Genomic DNA, 26,198 nt, shown 5'->3' with positions numbered 1-26,198 from the left:
ACATATACAGATGTTTGGGATCTTAGCATAAGGAGTACTGCTAAACCTGTGATAAATGCTGCTATGCATTCTGGGAATTGTAGGATTGAGTGTTTTTGGAACTTGACACACACTAGGGGCTAAAAGTCAGGATGTCTCAGCCTTTGCTGTTTCAGTTTTAACCATTTGTTTTTTGCTCTGTCGTCCAGCCTCGTGGAAGTGCAGTGGTAGATCACTTGAGTGTCTGGACCTACATTTAAAGCTGTTCTGGTTGTGTGAGCATGTGAAAAAAGAAATTACAATGCGTAGTTTTGTTAAACTAGCCATTCATTTTGACTTGTGTGCTACCTGTCTGTGCTTTTCCATTCTACTTCCAGAACATTTAGCTAAGTGAGGATATCTTAAATTAATAAAAAATAAATGAATAAAATTGTCTGACAGGTGAAAAGATATAAAAATTCTCCACAAAACAAATTGTCCATTTAAATGATAAACATATGGTGCTCGATCCCCACAGCCCTGAGTATTTTTTTTTTAGCTTTTAATTATTGTTTTTTTTTTTCACTCTCCGTACCCTTTACCCTCCATGTGTATCCATCCAGTCTGCCAGCCAGCCAGGGCGCTCTGAGGCCTACCTACCAGATACCCGTGCCAGCCTCCCCCGGCCCTCCCCTGCTATCAACCAGCAGCAGGGGTGGAGAGGCCAGACTGAAGAGCCCACTCAGCCTGCCCAGTGATTGCCTCAGTCTATCATCAGCCAGAAGATTTCTATTATTGCAGATGGATGATTGGTCTGGCTAGCTGCCGGCCTGGCAAAGCAAGCTCATTTTAGAGCAGTTTGAAGTGCGAGCCCCACTGTACTGAGGCGGACGGGAGGGGGACGACAAATCGAAGAGGGGGATTTGGTGATTTGGTGTTGAAATAATGGAGCAGAAATGGTCGTAATGACAAGGCACGCTGACGCCGAGAGCATTATGCACAGAAGACGAGGTTGTTAATGTGGACTGCCTCTATTTCCGACAGCAATTTAAACGCTAATGGGGAGCGCTTTTCTGCTAAATAAATAGACGCCCCGCTCTTAGAACAAGGAGTTTGTTTACTGTTTGTACAGCGATTCTGTATCAACCCAAAACCCTGATGATGAGTTCATTGCATCTGTGCAAGCGTCATGATTTCCTCATCATTCAGTGGGACATCATGACAGTTTGCTCACAGGATGAAAGATGCTTTAAAGGGATAGTTCAGACTATTTGATGTAGGGTTGTATGAGGTACTGCAGTGAGGAGTGCCGCACAGAAGCAAAGCAATGTATGGCTGTAGACAGGGTCAGCATAATAATGTATCTTAGGCAAGGCAACTTTGTTTGTACAGCACATTTCATAAATAGGAAATACAGTGTGTTTCACAGGGAAATGAAGATACAGGTTAAGATAAAAAAAATGCAATAAATTAAATTAAAAACTATTTTTTCTAAAAAGCATGAAAATGAAGGCTATTTAGATGAGCTTTTCTAGGTAGTTTAGCCACTTAAAAAGGGTCCACCTAAAACAAATCAATATCAGTTCAAGTGTATGCTATATTTAGAATATTTTCACTGCTTTACATCACCATCACACAGCCTTTTCCAGTTGCAAACAGCCATTATATAAGCCACACACCAGGCCCTTCAAACCAACCAAAGTCCATAGGCAAATTCAGTAATTTTTCCTCACAGAACACAGGAGTTGCTAGTCTACTGCTGCCTCAATCTATTAGTTTTTATTATTATTAGTATTAGTTGTTTCTGTTCTTTTGTTACTTTGGTGAATCCAAACTTACCTTTTAAACACTGAAGTCACACAACAAGACCGACAAACTAAAAGACTGAGGCGGCTTTAGATCAGCGACTCCTGTATTGTGCAAGGTAAACTTTCTAATTTGACCAATGGAGTTTAGTTGGCTTGGAGAAAGTGATGTGTGGCTTATATAAAATTAGGTTCCCAGTGGAAAATGCTGTCTGATTGCAATTTAAAGCAGTGAAAATATCCTAAACATAGCATACGCTTAAAATGATAGTGACTTTTGTGGGTGAGCAGGGTTTCTGCAGGTTTCAAGAAGCTAAGACCTTTTAAAGACCATTTTGAATGAATTTAACAGCTATTTTACATCTATACTGGCAACAAAAATTACATGCACAGTTTGCATTAGTGTTCATCAGTTCTAAGTTGGTTTTGTTTTGTAGTTGTTACAGCGTGATAAATACAGTTTTTCCTCAAAAGCACTTGTAAAAGCAAGACTGAAATTAAATCCAACTTCACGCTGACCGACATCTACATCTATCCATAAGCGCCTCATACAGCCCCACAATAAATAATCTGAACTATCCCTTTAATGACATGAGTTTATGAGTTGGAGGAATGAATCAGGACGGGCGTTTTGGGCTCATTGCATCTACTTGTTGGATAAATAACATCAATTTATTCAGTTAGTTTCAGCTGCAAACACCCAAATGTCCCCTTCACCCCCTTTTTTTCGACATCACATAAAAGACGCTGTATTCATCAAACAGACAAGGGGTTGTTATACGAACGCAACCTCACTATCATATGACTATCATATGGTTACACCCACCGCCCCGTCCTTCATGTTGTTGCTCTGCAGCAAATCAAATTACCACAACACATTTCAGCTATGAATATGACTATTTAAAGCACTTCATGGTCCAACTTAGCAGCACTGGCTTTACTTTACTGTTTGACATGAGGTCAGTTTTCTCTGTTGTCGGAGCGCTGGACTCTGCGACCTGCAACCTGAATCAATAGTCTTGAGGGAATTTGAAGTATCTGACTACATGGCCTCTGCACTTGGGAGATTGGAGAAGTACAGAGGAAATGCAACCCTACATGTTTTTTTTTTCTGCAGTATTGATCACTGCACCCAGAGCTTTAAAATAGTGTTGTACAAAACAGTGGGAAATATATGATGCTCTTAATGTATAAAGCTGTCCAATAAGGCTAAAGAGCTTTGATTGCAAGCTCAAAATCAAACGTGGATCATCCAAAGCACATTACTATTGGTTTATATTTCATTTTGGAACAAAATCTGGACATGTATGTTCATCTTTGAGCCAAGTATTACTTTACGCTTTGCTCTCCTCTCCTCTCTCTCTGGCGTTCTTTCGTCTCATCTGTTTACGCAGCTAAGGCGCTTTGAACCTCGGTGCATCGGTGGCTCTGTGGCTGCTGCTGTCACCTGCTAATGTCACCGGTAATGATGTGAGGCTGGTTTTTCCTTGAAACGGCGTCACAGAGCCAGGACTCAATCATTTCATTTAAGCAAAACAAAGTGCGACAGCGACAACTGTGAACCAGCCAAGAGAGAGAAGCGGCGTCGCTTTCGTCTGCAAATCATTCCGCTAACACCTTTGAAGTGGTGACATGCCTCTGGAAAATGTAGCGAGAAGCTCCCGGTTTGTGGGATGAAAGAGGAGTCAGCTTCTTGTCAACTTTTGACCTCTATATGGGAGAGATCAGTTGGGGTTTGGGCCAGCTGCTGCTCCAGACGCTCCTGCACTGTTTGATAAACGACGCCGAGAGTTTTCTTCTACTTTATTGAATTGAGCAGAACTGCAGAGAAAAGTAAAAGTAAACTGGCTTGAAATGAACTGAACTAAACTCAAACAGAACTGAATCACATCAGAACAAAAATCCATTTTCAGAGGACCCGTCTCCGCCAGGTCGCAGAGGTTAGCTTTAGAGCTGCAACCACAAAGCATCTGTCTTGCTCATGGACAAATCAGCAAAATGGATTAAAGCTACGTGGACAGAGGACAGAGCTCTTGCATGTAAAGGACAATTGACCCTGCTTCTCCTTCAAGTGACCTAACCCTGGTTGACCCTTAACAGCTGTCAGCACCAGCTCATATGAAGTGAGCTTTACTGAAGGGTCAAGACGTCATAAGACACTAAACCTCAGATCTGCAGCAAATGTTATCAACCATTCAGAGCATTCTCTTTTTTGAACAGGGTTGATAAAGGTAGTTAAATAGATCGTCAATTGAATTGGGCCAACTGTGGCTGAATGTCGGCACATTCGGCTGTGTTCTGGCACCAAAGAACCAAACCTAAGACAGTTCTGGTGCATATATCGCTGCAAAATAAGCATTTGGGGAGATTATTGAGTGGATTTGGACTGATAATCAACTCCACTTAGCAGCCTTGGGTCAGATTGAGTTGAAATTTAACAAAAAATCTCGATAGTCAACTGAGTAAGGCCAACTATAGCTGAATGTCAGCACACATGGCCCTGTTCTGGCACCAAAGAACACAATATAAGCCAATTCTGGCTCATATAAGGCTGATAATAAACTCCAGTTAGCAGTGATTCGGTCAAATTGAGTTAAAATCTAACTAAAATCTTGATATTCAATTGATTTGGGCAAACTGTGGCTAAATGGCAGCATCAAAGAAACAAATATATGCCAGCTCTGGGCCAAACATGGCTGCAAATTTAGGATCTGTAAGTGAATTTTGGGTGGATTTTGTGTGACAATAAACTCAATAAACAGTTAGCAGCACTTTGGTCATTTTTAGTTGAAATCGAACTAAAATCTTGACAGAATATTGAGTGGCTGAAAGTCAGCACACTTGACTGTGTTCTGGCATAAAAAAACAAACAAATATAAGCCAGTTTTGGCACATATACGGCTGGGAAATTAGGACTTGGGGAGATTTTTGGGTGGATTTTGGCTGATAATAAACAGCAGTTTGCAGTGCTTGGATCAGATTGAGTTAAATTCTAACAACAATCTTGGTAGTCAATTGTGATTAGCATACTCGAGCCGATTCTGGGGCATCACGCATCAATAGGCTTGAGAAGTTGCGTGCACATCTGCAAAACAGTGGGACAGGTGCTGGATATCCAAAAAAAAAAAAGAGAATAATTGAATTTCAAAACAACACAGGTGTTCCTCAGGCAAAAAAGAAAGATGTGATATTAGCATTGAAACATGATGGATTTAGGTCAGTGTTGAGCCAACATATTTTGGCTATCATGGAAATGACAAATGCAAATAGTGACCATGCAAACAGGCCTAAAAACCAGGAAAATGCAGAACAATGTATTACCATTAAAGGCAGTGGGACACTGATCACATACATTAACGGCAACCACTGTTAAATTATCACTCTTGACAGGCGAAGAGTAACATTTAGCATTTGCATAGATTCCCTGTGAGGATTGTTTTCCAACACACCACCCTCCTCATTGAATTCAGCTTCAAACCTGTGAATCTAGTGCACGCTAAGCCCTTACACTGATCGCTGATGCGGTGGGCGTGCTGTCAATATTGGCCCATTCACTGTGAGTGAGCAAATCTCCCCTTGACATGGCCAGCCATGCGAGTAATAGCTAGGATTAAGATAGGAAGGTACACACATGAATATACAAAACACGGTATGGCGCAGGCGGATCTGAGGCGGCAGCCGGGGGAAATTACTGAGGCCTCAGATGTGCGGCGCGCATAGAAACAAGATTGACTGGGAGCTCGGACATGAAAAGACTCATTCATCGCCGGTGACCCTGATGACGAATGACGCTTTTACATTTGAAACCATTGTGAATCTATCAAGGTAATTTGGACCGTTGTACAGTTTCATGTGCGCACAGTATAAAAGGACAGAAAGTCATGCAGCTCGATGATGTGTTTCTGTGACACAGAAAGAGTCCGCGTGTGCAGCTGCAAGTGCTGAATTCAGATAATGTAAATGTCTTCTTTTGCTGCAAACAAGGTCAGCTGCTTCGCTATAGCTACCGTTGCCATAGCTCCCTCCAGAAGAGATGTGTTATTCTTGACCTCGTGGCTGCTGTTTTATGCCAAGTCACCTCCTGAAATACATCCACAGCCACACACCCTTTTATAGGTGAATGCGGTGTCTAGTTGCTGCAGGGGTTTTGTGGAGAATTTATAGCTTTGCTGCCTTTCATGTGTGTTTTCATCATTTAGTGGTTGTTTTAGGTACTTCTGATTTGTTCTTTTTTTTGCTAGTTGAACTCTCTAGACCACTCTTCAGGGGTGAGCTGCACTTTTCTACCTTTTCTTCATGTTTTAAAGGGGTCAAGGGGTCAAAGTTTGAAGCACAGTGGTACTGACCAAGCTGCTGTATTTGAGGTGGTGGGAGCAAGTGCATAGCATCGGGGTGGACAAATATAAGTGAGGGGTCTGGGGGTCACGCTTCATTTTTACCTTGTTAGGCAACTAAATTGACACAGTCAAATGAGTATCCAACTTGCAAGGTTGCATCAGTGTGCTATGAGGGACTGGTATGTAACAACAGTGAGAAGTATCCATGGAAGTGTTGATCTTATTGGTTGAAATAAGCCAGATGGTTCATCCAATCACCTGTAGTGTTTTGTTAAAGTGCTTGCCCTTTTCCAAGCAGTTTCTATATTTCTCTGTAGAAATATTCATTTCTAATATTATTTATTTAGTGGTGTTCTGACATGTTTTGTGTTTTACAAGTGGGTGTTTTGATCATTTCTGCAGGCAGCTTACTGTTTTTTCTTTATTTTGTATATTCTGTTTCCTGAAAACCACGGCTTTCCAACAACACATTAAATGCATCATTAAGTAATGAATTCATGTCAGTGTTTATATATATTCAGCAGTGGATTAGGCATTACAGAGAACTGTGAACTGGAAAGGCAAAAATTGACCCTGCAGTAGAGAAAACAGCAGCATCTGTGTCAAGTTGGTACTTTTTTCTCAGTTTTGCATAGTTTAGTTAGTTCTTTCTTTCTTTTTCTCAACATATTTGCTTTGTTTCTCATTTTGGTATGTCGTGTCACGGACAGAGAACCCCTGACATCCAATTTAAGCCCCAATTACTCGCAATAAAAGATTTGTCTGCTACTCATTTGCCTCATCTGGTCTCATTTAACTCCCAGTCCTCCCTGACAACGTGGGAGTCGTAACACAAACACTGTGACCCACGTGGAAGGTATACATGCACATGCAAAGATATGCAGACGCCACCAGATGCAAACTAACCTGAATAAAGAATAGGCATACCCACACGCTTCCCTTTGAAAAGCTCACTGTGGAAAAAAAAAAAAAAAACGTCCCAAAAAAGCCACAGTGGCTCCATTTTCCTCACCCTACCTTATCATTTTCTGTGTCATGGACTAAATACGTGAGTGAATTCGCTCACTAATTGGACGTCTGACACGGGGCATTGTCCTTTGGCATAATGTGACAAGCTCTTACAAAACGTTGCTTTCAGTGGCCTTCAGAAGAGGTTGAGGCCAGACGGAGACAGAACGAAACGGAACAGCAAATCATAACCCACATTTTCAGCCGACACTGATGTGACGCTACCTAACAGGCGGGAGGCGAGATAGAGGCTGAGACGGAGAGCGACTCCGGGAGAACTGACAGGGATTAGGCCCTATTTGTTTCACTTTTTGACTACTCCTCCCCGCCTGCTTGCAGGAGTGTGTGTGCAAATGGGTATTTCCGTCTCCCACTCATCATCGCCTAATTGGCACTTAACAGCTGCCCCTCATGGCCTCCTCACTGGCTGCGTTTCCGCTCACTTTTCCCAGCGTAGGAAGGAGCAGCACCGCATCAAACATCACCCAGCTGAGAGGGCACTTTCTCCTGCACCCTTTACTCCGTTCACCCCCCTCCCCTTCTCCATTCCCTTCCCTTCCCTTGCAGCTATCTCACGCGGGAAGCAGTTTGCACCCCAGACAGCCCCGAGCGCTCATTATCGCTTTTCTCAGTCGGCCTGTCGCTCTGAAATCCACCCCCTCCTCCCCCCGACTCGTTGCCCACCTCCACCTCCATCTTCTCCCCCGGCTTTCCCCCTACGGAAAGAGCAGCACGAAGAAGACGTCAGGATATTGAAGATGTTCTGCATCCAGGCTCTGAGCCAAGAGAGACAGTGCATACGGCAGACATATGGCCACGTTTTCAAAATCTTATCTTTATTTAACCAGGCCCATCAATCACCAGCAAATTTCCTCCTCTGCACTGATGGCTGGGCAAAAGGCATGTTCAGGGACAGATGTTGGAGGAAAATTGGTATATTTTTATTTTCTATAAACATAAAGGTTATCATAATACTCCACTGAGGCAATTTGAACTAGAAGAAAATGCACCACATTTGTGCAAATGTTATGTTCAAACACATCAGGGCATGTGGATGTCATATTACCCCAAATGAGGCAAAATGAAGCAAAGCAAAGCACCGACACTCAAGGTCCCCCGGTTGCAGGAGACTAATGGATGGAGAGGCGAGCTGGGGAGTGTGTTTCTGCAAACATCAGGTGCTGTTTTCAATGCAAATCGATTTGTTTTTGGGAGCTTGGTTATATTAGGTTAGAGGAGAATGATTTCTTCTTTTCAAAATGGGTGAAACTGCTTTGGAAACAGGTGAAATAATCCCAGAATTTTACGTCTTTACAAAGACATCCGGCTCGTGAGCCGCATCATTAAAGGGTAACTTCAGTATTTTTCAACCTGGACCCTATTTTACCTTGTTTGAGTGAGTAATGGAGGTGGCATGGTGGCTCATGGTAGAGTATTTGACCCTTGTGCCGGGGCTGTGGGCCCTCTACGGCAGTCGTTCCCAATCACTGGGTCGGGACACACAGCTGGGTCACAGGAGATTTTATTTGGGTCTCCGAATAAATAAAATACTATAGAGGAAATTCTGCAAATTGAAGGTTTATATCTGCTGTACACCTTTAATAAATCATTAAAATGTATGGATTGTTTCACTGATATGAGGGTTTAAATGAAGCTGTCCTCAGGAAAAAAGTTTGGGAAACACTGGTCTACAGCAGCTGAGGGTTCAGCTCCCACCTGCAGCCCTTTGCTGCATGTCATTCCCAACCTTTGCCCCATACGTTAAAGGCATAAACCCTTCCAAAAATATATTTAAAAAAGTGACTAAAAGTGAGGGACAATTGGGACAGAACTGAGGGAAAGTGCTGCAGCTGTCAGATGCAAAACTTAGCTATAACGTAATCCTTTGGGGTAACTCCGCACCGTCACATTAAGGTTACTAAAAATGCTTGTTTTTGCCACTGACAACCTCCCTTTTCTCCCCCTCAAACAAGCATGTGTTGCAAGACATTGTAACCTGTCTTTGTGTTCAGCTCTCAAGACTTTTGTAGCTTCTAACTGAATCTCTATGGTTAAAAGTTTAGTTTCTTACTTTCAGGAATCTGCATATTTTACTGTTTTATGGTTGCTTTCAGTTAGATAGGAGTTGTGTTAAGTTACAGTCAATAAAAACAGCATTTCCTGATTATACTGCTTCAAACAACAAGCTTTCAAATAACAAAATAATGAGAGGGACTTTTATTTTGAAGAATTTAAAAGAAATTAAGTGTCATCATTCCACAGCCACTTGACCTAAGCTAAGCTCGTCTTCAGGTTACAAGACACACCTTCAAGTGGGCAACTTAATACAAAAACATGGGAAAATAGGGTTAACCTTTAAACTGACATTTTCCGTTTGTTTTCACCCTGTAAAGCGGGGCAGCCTCTGAAAAACTCCCCACATGCTCGGCAGAAGTTCCTGGGACAAGGTCTGAAAGATTGGAAAGTTACAGTAAAGTGAATATTACAATAAAAATGCTGTTATGAAGTTTTAACCCTGCCAATGTCAGCTAACCATATTAGCATTCCCACATGGGGGAAGGCTGTGAGTTGGAATAGAAATGGGCTGGTTCAGTGAGCAGGGGGAGTCGAGGTCCCATTCGTCTTGTCCTGTTTAAATACACTGGTTAACTCCTGCCAACAGGGAAGCCATTCAGCAAAAGGCCAAGGGCATCTGTCATGTGTTCAGCACATTGATATTTTCCCCTTCCATCTCCCCCTTTCCCCCTCTTCTTCCCCTCATTTCCTCTATCATTCCCCCTCTCTTTGTTTATCTCCGCTTCTCACCGTCACTCTCCCGCTCTTCCTCCTTTCCCCTCTGTCTTCCTCTGCCTCTCTCCTCCTCTTCTGATGAAAGGAGTGAATATGCAGGGAACTGACATGATTAGCAGCCTCATATCCCCATGATGGATGGTGCCTGCTCCATTATTAATATAGTAAAAGCACCAACTGCCAGGTAAGAGCAATGTCAGCATCCACAATATAACGCTGTGTGCCCACGGATAATGGTGAGCACTTATTTTTATCTATGATATGCATGGGCTTCGGCCCGAGGAAGAGGAGGAGGAGGAGGGTGGGGGGGTTATACGGCTGAGAGCGGGCACTAAGATGGGGCTTTCAAGTTTTGCTAATTCCCAATGATGGCAGCGGGGTGGCACACTGCAAAATAAACTATTTCAGCAACTCAAAGAGGGAAAAAAACTGCATTTCTTCCAAGGCAGTTTCAACAATTTGATTGAAACAAGTGAGATCTTTAAGACTGGCTGATAAAAATAAAAAGGAAGATTAATTTAAATTGGAAAGTTATGGCACAAAATGGAAAAAAGTACCCATAATATTGCTACATAGGAACATATAAAGTGTCATAAACTCAGGAATAAAGTTCATAGTGACCTTAATAATATTTAACGCTGTTCGTCAAACTTTATAGTTGATATTTTATCTCCTGTACTGTATTCCATTCTGGTCTCAACAAAAGGCGGATGAATAACACAGCAGTGTCATAAATATATATATATTTTTGCTTTTTTGTGTCATTTCACGCCATTTAGTCTGCACAGACTCATGCAGAGACAGCGTGTCATTTTACACATGAATGTCAGAGAAAGAGAGTGAGGAAGCCTGCAAATGGAGGCGTTCGGGGGGGATGGATGCATCAAACAAATAAACAAACAAAAAAAAAACATCCATCCTGCAGACCACAGTTCATGTCCTGTTTAAAACAAAGAGTCAGAGTTAACTTATTTTAACTTTAGCATGTGAACTATGTACTTAAAGCTATAATATGAAATATTTCTGCACTGAAATGTCAGATGTGTGTGAGATATTTTGTTGAGTTGTGTAGTGTTGTTTAGCGTGCTATTTGTTTTTTCCTAGTATTGATCAATTTCCTGTAAAAACAGACATATAAGGAGAGACTTGTTGCAGTAGCCAGCAGCGCCGAATGAGTGTTTTTGTCATATATTGTTAAATAGGTGCACAGTATGACTGGAGATGTGATCTAAAAGTAGAAATAGACTGTATCATTTCATTTTCTGTATGGGGGACTATGGGAAAACACCACAAATATGTACATACACTCTTCATAGTCTGTTATTTACAAATGATAACACTTGTCAGGTTGCTCAGCTGACAGTGCTAATGCATAACTTTATCATTTCAGTAAATAATGTATTTCCATTCTCCATCAGGGCTCAGCACCAAGGTCATGTTGTCAGTGTTGTTTCACAAAATCTGGGGGTTTAAACAACCTGAGGAGACACTAAATAAAGACAAATTGCATGCAAAGACTAAAAAATCCTGGATTCCACTGCTTTACGCCAAAAGCATAGTTTGATTAAAAGGATTTCTTATTACTTTTACAGAATTATATTCCTGGCATTGTGGGGGAGGTTGTGAAAGAGCATTTAGATAATCGTGTAGGAAGATCACGTTCAACTTTTATTGTTTAGCTCTTCCATGTGAGCATCAGTCAAACCCAAAGCAGCAGGAAATCCTTGTGGACGCAGCCAACTTTGACTCCAGTTTTAAAATTCCTGGTATTTTGTTGTGGTGCTAACACGGTTCTTTGAAAGCGAAAATCAGCCACGGCTCAGGAGAATCGACTTTGTCACATGAAACAGTCCTGGACTGTCTGAACCGGTTTCCGTCAGACTTCGACTCGTCCAAAGAGCCACATAAAGAATGCATTAAAATAACATATGTTAAATATTTAACACTTCAGTCAGCCATGTGGAGATCAGCTGAACGAGACACAACAAGATTGTTGTTTTCTCTCAGTTTTGTGTCAGTTGACCAACCGCTGCAACGCACATGGCAACCGTTGATGTTTGCATTTATGTCCTGTCATGTGTTCTCCTTCTGTGGGCGATCAGTTCCTGCTGAAGACACTGATAGATTCAGAGTGTGGAACAGGATTATAGGGGAGAAGGATAGATGGAGAGCGGCAGAAAGAGAAAGAAAGATGAGGGGCTGATGTAAAGAGCAAAGGGGTAGAGGGAAAAAAAAAAGAAAATGTGAGACAGAGAGATGCAGGAACAAGAAGCAGCAGAGGCAAAGAGAGACTGAGTGAGTTGTGTCAAATGGATAAATGTCAGCGGGAGCTTCATCGTCCGTCTGAGCTGAGCTCTCCCTCCCAAAATGCCATGTGTAAATCGCATAGCCAGGGCCCTCGGCCAGCCTTCCCCTAGCACTGTAATGAGATTACAGACCTCTACAACACTCTCTGTGTGTGTGAGTGTGTGTGTGTGTGTGTGTGAGAGAGAGACAGAGAGAGAATGCTATTGAGCCTGCGTGGAAGTGTACAATTTTCGATAGCTTACACAGGGCGAGCGAGTAAGCGGCATTACTCACACCACCAAACAAGACATATTGAGGAAGATTTGGCTACTTATTTATCATTCCACACACACACACACACACACACACACACACACACACACACACACACAGGGTGGGCTTTTTTCACCCCGTTTTACCTACAGCACATGAGCTGCATAAAAGAAGTGCAGAGACTGATTTTTATCGATGTGGGTCAGTGTAATAAGCATCCTGTCGCCTCTTTAACATGAACATTTTATGCAACTTTTAAAAAGGCTTGGGAAGTAATGGATTACATGTCACAGAGTTACATAATTACAGAAGAGGTAACTGTATTCCATTATAGTTAAGATAAGATACTGCAGATGATAGAGATTGCAATTTGCCTTTATTTTGTCTTTAAATCAGAAAAACAGACTACTACTAGAGGAGAGGTGCATTTATTTAGAGTAACCATATTTTATTGTGAACAGCACACATGCTCTGACTTTGTATAAACGAGTTGGGACACAATCAGACTGGAAACTGCTGTTGCGTGTTGTTATTTTTGTCCCTTTCCGCTGGGATGAAAGTAAACAGCTGGATGAAACAAAACCATGTTATTCTCAGATCTGTTAATCATGCTGAATGTCACTTTTGTATGAAATTTATCCAATGCATCAGACTCTCAATAGCGCACAATACTTCCTACAGACCGTCCCTCAGATAAAACGGCCTCACATGTTCTAGGAAACACATCTGGACTGGTGAGACGTTTGTTTGGTTTCCTCACCCTAACACGGGGCATTCCCTGCAAATATAACGAGCAAAGAAACACATTTTTAATAATAGCTGGACAAAAGTAACACCATGTATATGTACACAAAGTATATTCAAAAGTGCATCATTACTGCTATTTAGCTAAACAAGCATTTGCACAAAACAGAATAGCTAATAATAATAAAAAGAATAAACAAGTGAAAGAGAGTGAACTCTCCCCTGAATAAATAAAAGTAGAAATATATCAATATCAGATCTTTTTTTACTCCCTAATATCTGCATCCGACCCCAAAATCCAGCTGAGCCGTCATTGTGATATTTGGAGTAAAATACTGCGATTTTTTCATTTTACTGACATTTTAAAACACGTAATTAGTAACTGTATTGCCACACATTTTTAAGTTAACCCTCCCAACCCCTGCTGCAACCTCAGTGAACTTGTGAGGAAGCCTCTGCTGGATTATGGTGCTACTCTGACATTAAAAACATATAATTAACAGACTAAATCTATATCATGGACAGTATACACACCATATTTAATGATCCACAGGAAAACTGCACCAGCACTGTCACACCTAATATTTTAATCTCCTGTAATATCACTATAACTTTACTATAAACTCATGTTTAAAGCGTAGTGTGAGTCCCTATACAGGAATATGTTTTCCTACAGTCTAATGCCTCATCCTGCACCTCATTATAATTAAATATTTATACAGTGGAACAATATAGCAGCCTATTAATACTGTTTCCAGCTCCTGTTTGTGAGCACATGATGTTTACACCATGGCTTCTCCTCTCAGACTAGCCTTTTAGACCTTCTTCCAAATCTAATATACCCATCCATAAATAGCTCACCTATCGAGCCCATATTTGGCGTGAGCGACGTGGCGCTGGAGCCAATGGCGCTGTGTAAATCTGCCTAACCCCGCCTCTCCACGCTCCGCCGCCGCTCAAATAACCCCACAACCGCCCATTCGCCTTAAATGGACAAGTCGAGGAGTTGATTGACAAACTAAACGACGCCCCTTCGTTTACCAAACCCCTCCCCTCCTTTGGCTCCCTATCAGCGTCTAGTTTGGCAACACGGATACGCATGGAGCCTCCATCACCTCCAGTCTCTTTTACGCACCGAGTCCGATAATGCGCGTAGGTACAGGGACTCTAATCGCCACATTTCCCGCATCCATCCACACCGACTAATCTCCTCTTATGGACTAATATGAAAGGAGTGGATGTAGAGGTCTGACACAGCCAAGAAAGGAGGCATTTTTTCTCTCGTGGATCGTTCTTGTTCTCCATCAACGAGCGTCAGCATGGATGTCTTGGCGAACCACAGTATCTTTCAGGAACTTCAGCTCGTCCACGACACCGGCTACTTCTCTGCCATGCCTTCGCTGGAGGAAAACTGGCAGCAGGTACGTCCCAACTTTGCATTTTAGCCGGGGTGCGCCCTCTCAGAATCATTAAAAACCACGCTGATGGTGTCACATGCGCTCGGGATGCAGGCGTCAACTTTTTCCCCGAAGCGTGTGGGATGGATGGTGTGTAGTTCTTGTGGAGGGGGGAGGAAGAAATGAGCAGATGAAATGCTTTATATCACTCATATATCTGACAATTTTCCCAGAGATGGCAAAGTGGATAAGATGCGAACGCACGCCGGCGCGTAATAAAGCTGTCAAATACGATTTGGGAAGATGAAGATCCGGATTCCATAATAGAGACTGAATTGGTCGTGAATAATACATCTGCATCCCTCAGATTACTGAGTTGTGAACCCCCCCCGCATGGAGAGAAGTCCCCTCTCTTATCCATAATAGATTTCCTAACATGTCTGGCTTTGTACCATCTTTAAATGCAGTGCTGGAAAAAAGAATGTGCGACGGCAGGCAGGGCAGGAAAAGGAGGAATAACTGTCATCTGCGTGTTGACTTCCTCCATTCAAGTTCAGTGGAGGAATATGGAGAGATAAGCACGGGGATCCACGCGGCCACATGGTGATAGATGCGTGGGGAGAAGATGCACCGGCACTTTACACGGCCATTACTGCTCTTATATTCCTCACACACTCTCTTTACTGATTGTATGAGGCTGAAATTCCATGTGTTTGGATTTTCCAGATATTTTACATCTAAAAATGTCATTTATAGTTGTAGAAATAGTATTTTTTAAACATTTTCTGGTGTAAAATTGCTTAAAATCTCAACTTTTCCACTAATCAATTTGGGTTTCTCAGCCCAATCTAAATTTTCTCTCCTACAGTCTCAATTTAGTTGCACCTCTCATGCACATGAGCACCATCTTTTACTAAAAAAGCCCAAATAAGAGCCATGCAGCCATCAGCCCACCTGCATTTTGTGCTGCTGCTGCTACTGATGGTGCTTTCTATGCTAAAATGTCACTGATACTGACAGAAATGCTGTCTTTTTAACATTTTCGGGTGTAAAATTGCTTTAAATCAGTACTTTTTCATGAATCAGTCTGGGGTTTCTCGGCCCAATCTCCATTTTTTCCCTCCTGCAATCTCAATTTAGCTGCACCCATCATGCATATGAGCTCCATCTTTTACTAAACAGGCCCAAATAAGAGTCATTCAGCCATCAGCCCACCTGCAGTTGATGCTGATGCTGCTGCTTCCACTGGTGGTGATGCTTTCAGTGTCACCAGTACCTGTAGAAATGCTGTTTTTCAACACTTTTCCAACATTTTTCATCATAATCTGCGCTTTCTCGATAATCAGTCTGGTTTCTCAGCCTATTCTCCCTTTTTTCCCTCCCTCAGTCTCAATTTAGTTGCACCTTTCATGCTCATGAGCTCAATCTTTTACTGAACAGCCCTTCATTTTCCTTATCTAAGGGCCTTGCTGCTGCAGGTGGTGGGGATGATGCATGATATGCTAAAAATGTCACTGATACTTGTAAAAATAACATCTTTCTTGGTGTAAAATGTCTCACTTTTTTCAGCCTAAATAAGGGCCATGCAGCCATCAGCCCACCTGCATATGGTGGTGCTGCTTCTTTCCATCCTAAAATAGGACTGATACTTGTGAAAAAATAACATTTTCTGGTGTAAAAATGCTTAAAATCTGTACTTTCTTAATAATCAGTCTGGGTTTCTCTCATTTTCTTCCACAGCCTCACTTTAGTTTCACATTACATGCATATCTTCTTTTACCAAACAAGCACCACCTGCATCTGGAAATGTTACTGACACTTCTGATCCCAGTTGTTTCCCCTTTCCTCCACAATCTCACTTTGGTTGCACCTTTCATGCATACAAGGATCACTTTTTACTTCACAACCCTTCCTTTTCTTACATGTGCCCACATGAGGGCCATGCAGCCATTGGCTCACCTGCATTTGCTGCTGCTGCTGCTGGTGGTGATGATGCTTTCCATGTTAAAATGCATCTGGTACTTCAGGAAATAACCTTTCCTGCACTATTCAACAATCAATCTGGGTTTCTCAGCTTAAACTCCAATTTTTCTCCCACACTCTCAATTTAGTTGCATCTTTCAGCACTATCTAACACTTTGAACACTATCTTTTTCTAAGCAACCAGTCATTTTCCTTATCTAAGCCTGCATAAGGGTCAACCATCCATCAAACCACCTGCACCTGCTGCTGGTAATGATGCTTTCCATGCTAAAAATTTTACTGATTCATACAGAAATCTTTTCTGGTGTAAAATAGGTTAAATCAATCAATCTGGGTTTCTCAGCCTAATCTCCCATATTTTCACCTACAATCACAATATATTTGCATCATCTTTTACTAAACAATCCTTCATTTTCCTTATGAAGCCCAAGTAAAGGTCATGAAGCCATTGGCCCACCTGCATTTGCTGCTGCTGCTGCTGGTGGTGATGCTTTCCTTTTCTGGTGGGAGACTTCATAAAATCTGCACTTTCTCAGCTTAATCACTCATTAATTCTCCCACATTCTCAGTTTAGTTGCACCTTTCATGCACATGAACATATTTGACTAAATAATCTTTTCATTTTCAGCCCAAATAAGGACCATGCAGCCATTAACCCACCTACATCTGCTGCTGCTGCTGGTGATGATGCCAAAAATTTTACTGATACTTGTAGAAAACACGGACTTGTTCATTTTCTGGCCTAGAATTGCTTAAAATATGTACTTTCTCAGCCTAATGTTACATTTTTGTTGTCCCACAATCAGTTTAATTGCAGCTATGAGCATCTTTCACTGAGCCCATCATTTTCATCCCAAATAAGAGCCATGCAGCCGTCAGCCCACCTGCATTTGCTGCTGCTGCTGCTGCTGCTGCTGGTGATGATGCTTTCCATGCTGCACTTGACTGACTGGGCAAGAAAAAAAAAATCATTGCATGGAAATTTGACACCGGTATTGTTCATGCAATAGGAGCTCCAGCTTTTCCCCACTTCTCTGCTCCATGCGTAAGAGAGGGGGAGGTAGCGAGGGAGGGGGAGTGACGGGGGGCAGAAGGAGAGGGAGAGAGAGAGAAACCGGTGCGTGACCGCGCGGATCCATTCGTTGTGGCCAAGCAGCCTAATTGGCATCCTACTGTTAGCCACCGACGCATCTTTTCATAACAAGTCTCCAACTCCCCCTGCCTTCACTGTCAGTGGATTTTTAAATTGCACGGGCCTACGTGTACCATATGCAGTGCATGTCTCTCCCTGTTTCTCACCCACAGCCTGCATATCAAAATCAATACCTAATGCAAATGGACGAGAGAGGAAGAGCTGCATGTGTAGGCAAAAGGCTGGGAAAGCTCTTATCTGTGCAGACTGAAAATGTCAGTTTTCTTTCACTGTCTGCAGCTCGTTCTGCCAAAGACAACGTCCATTTTGGAATTAAAGAAAATCCTGAAACTTAACTGCTACTGTCTCTTAAATGCAGAAGGATATCAGGTCTTTTAGTGCTGTAATTTTGCATGGGAAAATGCCATTTTTACATGTGGGATATCCGACTTTAGAGATAAACCCTCCTATTGAACCTGGCTGGCTGACTTTTCAAAAATGAAATGTCACATTTCTTTCCTGATAGCATTTATAGATCTACATCAATGCACGTCTTGCACCTTTAGCCACTTTTACCTCTCAAAAAGTGTAGATTTCATTTCCTTTTTATACCATAAAGATTTATTTTTAGCCATCCTGCTTTAAAATAGGATCATAATTAAAGAAATCGTCTTAGCATTTGAAAGCACTTTTTCTTACAATCTGCAGGCTTTTACTCAACACATTTGGAGTCTTGTGTCCCTTTATGAATCATTGGAGCAAATATCACAGAGATGTTTTTGGAAAACAACCCTTATTTGGGATAAGAAGATTGCATTGTGTCCGTGTGTGAGCACAAGGATTATGAGTTGCCCCACACTTTGAAACCTCCCCCCCTCTCAGTCCCCACGCAGCGCAGAGATGTTCTTGGCAAAGCGATCCTTGTGTTCATTGTAGCAACATGAAGATGCCACCGAGCCCTCCTGAATACATGAATTATGAGTTGTGGCTCTCCTTAAAAGCTCCGTCTCCAGCCGAGTCCCCGCAGTTTGAGCAATCCCCCTCTGTATTCCAGGCACAATTTAGAATTTGATGCTTTTATGGGGTCTGATGGTGAGATAGGAGGCCGTTGTAGTCGGCCCCTAAATGGCTCCCTGAGATGCGATGGCAAGAATGATGACTGTGTCCCCTGTTGGTGTCTGTGAGGCATGATTCAGGCGCTTATAGGGGGATGGGGAGCAGAAAAGGAGGAAACTGTTCTGGAGGTCTACGTTTGAGGCTGCTATTTGTTCCATTATTGAACCAAATTGTGCCAAACTGAACGGCGCTGTCTGGCGTCCAAATCCCAGTACAGTTGGTTGTTCAGATTTGGAACAAACAGCAGGGCTGAGCTGGATTTGGAACAAGAGAAGCTGGTCATAACTTACTCTTTACATGTAGAACCCAGTTCCCTTCAAAGCATTTGTACATGTGTTGTTTTGCATCTTTATACCAACAGAAATTGCTTGTTATCTTGGCGGCAATTTCCACTGCTTGTTACGCTCATTTGTAAACTGGCTTTCACTCTGATAAAACCTTGTTTGGCTTCACTGTCAAACATTTATCAACATCTTTAGAGCGTTCACATGTGCACTCTTAGAAATAAAGGCTGTTCTTCCTAAAGGGCGGAGGTTCTGCACAGAACCTTTTGCAGAACTATTTTTTGAAGAAAGAGTTCATCAAGCTTTTTTTGGGAAGACTGTGGGTCCAAAGAACCCTTGTTGGAAGAATTGTTGAACTCTTTCTTCAAGGGTTTTTTGTATTATAACCTTAAAGGTTCTTCCTGGTTGGGTTCTGGATAAAATGTTTTGAATACAAAAGGGTTCTCCATAGAACCCCTGATGAACCTTTTCACCAAAAAAGGGGTTTTTATCAGGGTTTTTTTTTTGCAGGAACTCTTTCTTGAAGGGTTTGCCATAATATAAAAGGTTTCTCAGTAGAACCCTCTGGGTGGGTTCTTGTTAGCATCCTTAGCAGATGGAAAGGTTCTGGATAGAACTCCTAAGAGGATTCTGGTGAAACCTCTCACAGATGGTTCTAACCATTTATGTTGGGCTCTAGGTAGAACTCTCTGGAAGGGTTCCAACTGCAACCTTTACAGAAGGTTCAACCAGGAACCAGAAATGGTTCTTCTGTGGGGACAAGCCAAAGAACCCTATATGGGTCTTGTTAACCCCTTTATTTTCTTATACAATACACCACATTCTAAATAAAACCCTTGGAATAAAAACAGGCTCTTTCTGGAAAAGGGCTCTTGGTAGGACCCCCAGTTCAGTTCGAAAAGAACTGATTGACAAGATGAAGAACGCTGTATGGTTCTGGTTAGCACCTTTAATTTTAGAAGTGTAAAATATAAAACACAGAACATGTGGATTGGGTTTCAGGTTGGTATGATAGATTTTTCAAGCGGCTTCAGGCTCAGCTGATGACGTGCCCTCATCCACAGCACTTGACCCTGATGGTTAGGACGTAACATGACACCACAAATGGCTGTCTGTCATTGACCTCAGGACACACTCCATACCCTCCAACACATATATTATCCCTGAGGGGTTCAAAACACGCACACACAGACGTACACACGTGTAGACTGAGTGCCTGATGCCTACTCAAGTGAAATGTCTGTATGTTGCTGCTCGGTGCATTATGGGCGTCTATATGTGGATGTGGACAGATTGCATAGGGCTTCGGAGTTTCTAAATATGGAAGGAGTAGCAGGGCGCTCCGGCGCGACCTCCATATGCAAGCCGACGTGCTCAGATGCATCCACTTACATCCACTTCTTGCTCGATAACACGCACATTGGCAGCAGCAGCAGTGGCGGCGGCAGCAGCTCCGTCTGGGTTGGGGTGAGTAAGGGGGGGGTGGGGGGCGTAGAGGTGGAGGAAGTTGCAGAGCACGCACATTCTCCCCGCCGCAGGGTTTCGCATTTCACAGTCCGGTGGGCTCGAAACCCCCCAGGAGCGACCTACACATGCAGAAAGACAGTCAGAGAAGAAGACGGGGCAGAGGCATGATGTCCTGAGGAAGTGGAGATGCAGATAAATGGAGTTACTTTGTATTTTGGGTGAAGCCTCCAGGCGACAAATAGCTCCATACTGGTCTGTTAGGGGAATAGTATGAATGATTTAATATGGGGTTGTATGAGGTACTCGATAGTGTATTACCTGCAGTAGATTGCAGCCAGACTTTTCTGACAGGGAACTAACATTATACAAGCCAAATACAACTCTCTATAAAAACCAACCAAACTCCATGGGTAAAATTTGTAATTTTGCCTCACAGAGCACAGGAGTTGTTGGTCTGCTGCTGCCTCAATCTGTTAGTTTGTTAGTGTAATTGTGTGACTTTTGTGTTTTGAAAGGATAGTTTGGATACACTGAAGTCACACAATAACGCAAACAAACAAACAGACCGGGACAGTAGTAAAGCAGGAAGTCCCGTGTTCTGCAAGGTAAAATTACTGATTTTTTCAGTGGGGTTTGGTTGGTTTGGAGGTTTTCTGTCAAAGTCTGACGGCAAAGTAAGGTGGGGGTGGACTGCCATCTACCACAGGAAATACACTGAATGTCCTATTAAATCTGTGGTCTGGGTCCGAGAGATGCATCACCATGGTGACCCCCTCTCTCAGCCTCCAGCGAGATCATGATGAGGATAGACAGAAAGAGAACAAGTAAGACGAAGACGAGAGAACTGTGAACATCCATATGCATCCATACGCTGCCGTGTGCGTGTCTGCATACATGCACGCCACCGCGTATGTGTCTCAGTATGTTATGTAATCCTCAGTAGGCCACAGCTGCTTTCTCACACACAGCAGGCATGCTGGGGAGCGCAGCCAACTGGCCCCCTCCTTCCTGTCTCCGTCTTCCTCCATCCCTTGTTCCTCCATTCTCTCTTTCTCCCTCTCTCTTTTTCTCCTGGTTTCCTCTTATAGAATTAGCACGGTATGGATTTTTGATCTCTGCAGGGCTGTTGTGTAAGCTCAGGACTTGTGCGTTTTCCCTGCGCCGTACTGTTGTAGCATGGCGGCTGCCAGGTAACGCTGTTCCCCAAGTCACTTTTCTTTGCTTTGCAGAGCAACAGCGACGAGAATGAATGAATTTAGGTGTCTGAATCATGCTAAAATAAATCAGCCCGTTAAAACACACACCTCATATCTTCTCTGTGACCTTTTACTCGCTGCTATTTGATGTAATTTTATGCAAATTAAAATTAAATCAATCCTGCAACGGGCACAGTTCAGTATCCTGCAGGAGGAGGAGGAGGAGGCGGAAGGACAAACTGGGACCTAATCTTATTTGTCTCAAAAGAGCTCCTGGTAGTGTCTTCGTCGCTCGCCTGCGGCTTTATTAAAATGTCACATCAACTGTAAGTATGAGACGTGGAATTCCTGAAATCAAGTTTGGACGCTCTCCAAAAGAAAAATGCAGTTAATTCCCTTTTAGTTTAACTGACATCTGCTCCTGTTTGCACAAAGCCGCTCAGAAAGTGATGGAAGGTAGAAGAGTGGCGTTGCGGTAGCGACCCAGAGTCATTCCTAATATTTGAGAGCACCCTCAGAAGGTGGAAAGTTTCTGGATAGAGCCTCCAGAGAGGGAACCTGGAACCTTTAGAGCTTTTGCAGATGGTTGTAGATATAACTCTTTATGCTGGATTCTAGGCAAAACCCTTATAACCTTTATAAAGTCCTACCAGCAAATGAGCCCTTTAAGGTTCTTGTTAGCCTCTTTATTTCTAAGAGCATCCAAACACCAGTAGTATTTCCAGCTGCAGTTAATTTCCAGACATCCTCGAAGAATCCCAGACGAGCCTCTGTTACCACATGACGCTCAGATGTCGAATATGAAATTGATTTCTCGCAGCGTTGTTTTGCTCGCCTCTAACCCGATAGCAGTCAGAAGATCTTGAAGATGGATGCCAAGTAGAATCTATTTGACATGGCCTGGCCCGTGACGCACCGAGGCATGAAAGGGAGCCTTTGTGCGCCGGTGCACAATGCGGCATCTCTGCTGGACGCTTCTAAGTGTTTCTAGCCACAAGGTTATTACTCAATGCACTGAATCGAGGAAAAGATTCACATCTGTTAAAAAGAGACAGGTGCACAGAATTTTGGGTGTTTTTTTCTTAAATGTGCAGGATTTTCTCTCGATACCAGGATGTGATTTCACCTGCAGGTGCACAGGTTTGTGTATGTTGTGTAATGAGATGTGCAAGCGACCCCCTGACCCAGTAACATCCATTCTGCCATAAGAGCGCTTAGTGAACTCTGCCACCTCTGTCTCATCACTCAGGCAGCTGAGAGGCGATTGCCGGTGATAGGTGCCTGCTACTGCTTTATGGGCGTTGATGAAAAGGTTGGAAGCGCTGATGAAAGAGAGGACGGCGGAGGAAGTATTCATTTGTCTGACGCTCTGGTGACTGGCCCGTCAGAGATAGAGGCAGAGGAGGAGGTGTAGAAGAAAAAAAGGCAGCAAAAAAAAAAAAAAAGAGGGGGTGGCGAAGGGAGAGGAGAGGAAGGTGGGGGAGTGAGAGGGAGCGTGGTGAACAAGCACATCTTTATGTATGGCTTCCGTCTGCAAAACGCTCTGCCACCCCAGGTTTGATTAACAGTGAGAAGAGGAGCCAGTCATTTTTTTCGCCTCACACCAGCACACATGGCTTGGCAATGACTTTCACATCATTTGAGGCGAAATCGGGAAGCCGTTACAGCACCTTACAGTGATCCGACATGCTTCGCTGCTGCCATCCGGCTTGGCAACCGCAGGGAGAAAAGAGAAAGGAAGAGAAGTCTCAGGCACTCGTTTTATGCTTTGGAATCACCACCGACTCTCTCTTGCGCTTTATCTCATGACTCTCTCTTGCTCTGTTTCTCTTTGACAAATTCTGAGAAGACGAAGTCACAGCTGCCTTGTTTGATTTGCCCTGCTCTAACCCCTATTTAAAGTCAGTCTCTGCAGAAAGTTGAACTCTGGAGAGTTATGCAATCAAAATTTGGCACAATGCTGAATAAAGGCTCTTTTACACAAAGCGTGACGCAAATAAACGGCATGAAGCTGCTGGTGGAATCGTTGCACCAGAAGTATTTACATCTGTCACAATGCAGATTTCAGACCACTGCTCTGGGTTTTTCAAAAGCTCCTTACCTCATTTACATTTAGCAGAATAGCTCAACATTTTGGGAAACACATTTGTTACCTTTTGTGCTGAGAGTTTGATGAAACATTTGATATTGCTTGCATATCCAAATTTCAAGAGTATCTATCATTCACATCATGATGAGGAATTTGATTTGAACATTGAAAAGTGGGCCTGTCATAACCAAACCATGCTGTTGCTACCTAGTGAGGACACGTCATATTATTCACAACGTGAATGTGTAATTGTACTGATGAGAACATGTGCTCTGATTTTGCGGCTATTTTTTTTTAAAGAGCATGTGAATAATAAGCTTTAAAAGAATAGTTTGAATTTGAAATACACTTATTCCCTTCACTGGCAAGAGTTAGATGAAACAATTGGTGTAGCTGACATATCTCTCCATTAAACATGAAGCTAAAACCAGGTGACAATTAGATTAGCTTAGCATAAAGACTAGAAGCAGTGGGAAACAACTAACTTGGCTCCATCTAACAGTAAACAAATCCAGTTTACAGCACTTTTAAATCGCATGTATTAATACGGTTTATCTTGTTTATTTAATTTGTGCCATTTTACAGGGTGTTTTGTGCGGGACTATTTCTTGGCTGGGTGCAGTGATTTTCTTCGTTATTGTCATTGTGGGCTTCCAAAGTAATCGTATTTTCCTAAACTACTTACTGTCATCACTTAAGTACATTGCAGATGTGTAAGTATCTATTAATAAGAACATGTGCTCTGATTTTGCCGCTAGCTTGGTCTGATGTGCCAGTACAGTATTCTTATGGGCTTTATCAAAGGGCTGCTGTTAGAGGTAAACAATGAGGTGATTCATCATGGTTTGCGAATGTTGCCATGTAGCTGCTGGCACGTTTGACGTTGCTTGTTGTAATGAAACTTCCCTTTGTATGTGTGAATTGTTTCCTTCAATGATATGTTTTCAAATGACCATGAATCAGGGTCTCAAGTATATAAACGCATCAAGCGATAGCTGGTTGCCTTGGTTACTTCCTCCCCATCTCCCCACTTGGACCACAGTGTGATTAATCTTCCAGCCTGCTCACATATTTGTAAATCCATTGGCTTCGATAATGGCCACACATTCACACTATGTCCAGGCATTTTATGGCCATCGTTGGCTGTGACATACCAAGCGTTGCATCCCATCTTACTGCCTACCTGTTGCTAGGCAGCCTTGGCAAGCAGGAAGCCCGGCTTTGGCCTATTTGTTTGTTTAGCTGTCAGTCTGGGAGGCTAATCCCACCCCGAGGGACTCCTAGCCATCCAGAAACCAGAGATCCAGCCATGTGGACCATCCCTCTCCAAAGACGGAGCGAGAGGACGGGGGGAGAAAGAGATGGAAGGGGGAGAGAGACAAGGGCAATTTGCCCTGAGTAAACACCGCTGCTTGTTGTTGTCATCCGAAGCCAGTCATCAATCACGGCCCTAAGCTCTGCGTGGTGACAGCCACAAGGACGCGCCACGCTCTGAAACTGGTTGGATAGTTTATAAAGCAACACAGTCATTGGTGAAGATCACAGCTGAGCCTCCAATGCAGGCCTTGTTGACTTTTTAGGAGCTTTTTTTCTTTTTAAAAGGGTGTTATCTTGGCTCGAGGTTCCACTCACTGGTGTTACGGAGTTCAGTAAAGACCGAACAATGCCAGTTATCGGCTTTGAGAAGGGGTGTGTGCTTGACTTTTAGCTCTATTATGTAAGTGACGGGCGAGTTCGTGTGCCTTTGTCAGTGTCCGTGCAGTCACGTGCGTGTGTGTGCTTTGCATGCCAGCCTCAACACTCAGCTGCGGTTGTCCAACATGCAAAGCCAGTGGTGTTTTTCCACCTGCTATGGCTCGCTGCTCCAAGGCTGTCCGCCTGGTTGGCCACTGTGTCAGGACCTTTTTCCTCCTTCAGTATCTCCCTCCGTCCCTTCATCCATCCATCTTTTCCCCAAACATTCCTCATGCTGCCTTTCCTCTTTCATCACTCTTTCCTGCCTTCACCTCTCTATATTTCTGTCTCCTACTTCTTATCTTTTGGCATCTTCACTCTGACATTGAGTGCATTTACATGTGCATTAGTATCCTGGTTTTGAACCTTATCTTGGTATCTGGCGTCTACATGGAACATGAAAAACCTTGTTATTCATATCCCTGTATACATGATCATAGCATTATCCCGGTTTGTGATTGTCTGCCTTGACAATGAGCCTTGATTTCTCAGCATCTCAGACACTATAAGATGGTTCAAAAACCCAGATAAGGTATCCTGTTTCTATTCCAGGTTGCAGATCCAGGTTTCTGAAACTGGGCTAAGCTGTTATACATGCC

General features: G+C 43.0%; 1 protein-coding gene across 1 annotated transcript in view; it reads left to right on the top strand.

The window, feature by feature from the left end:
- The first annotated feature begins 14,297 nt into the window (after positions 1-14,297).
- The window catches only part of LOC146304610 (Krueppel-like factor 7), a 46,628-nt gene continuing 34,727 nt past the window's right edge, over positions 14,298-26,198 (top strand). Inside the window, exon 1 of the mRNA XM_084713975.1 lies at positions 14,298-14,622. Within this exon, the coding sequence (XP_084570101.1) occupies positions 14,521-14,622 (102 nt within the window). The 5' untranslated portion in view covers positions 14,298-14,520. The remainder of the gene's footprint in view (positions 14,623-26,198) is intronic.

This window comes from Lutjanus erythropterus, chromosome 24, assembly GCF_056507025.1.
Source record: "Lutjanus erythropterus isolate fLutEry1 chromosome 24, fLutEry1.hap2, whole genome shotgun sequence".
Taxonomy (NCBI): domain Eukaryota; kingdom Metazoa; phylum Chordata; class Actinopteri; order Lutjaniformes; family Lutjanidae; genus Lutjanus; species Lutjanus erythropterus.
This window is presented reverse-complemented; position numbering and strand designations above follow the sequence as displayed.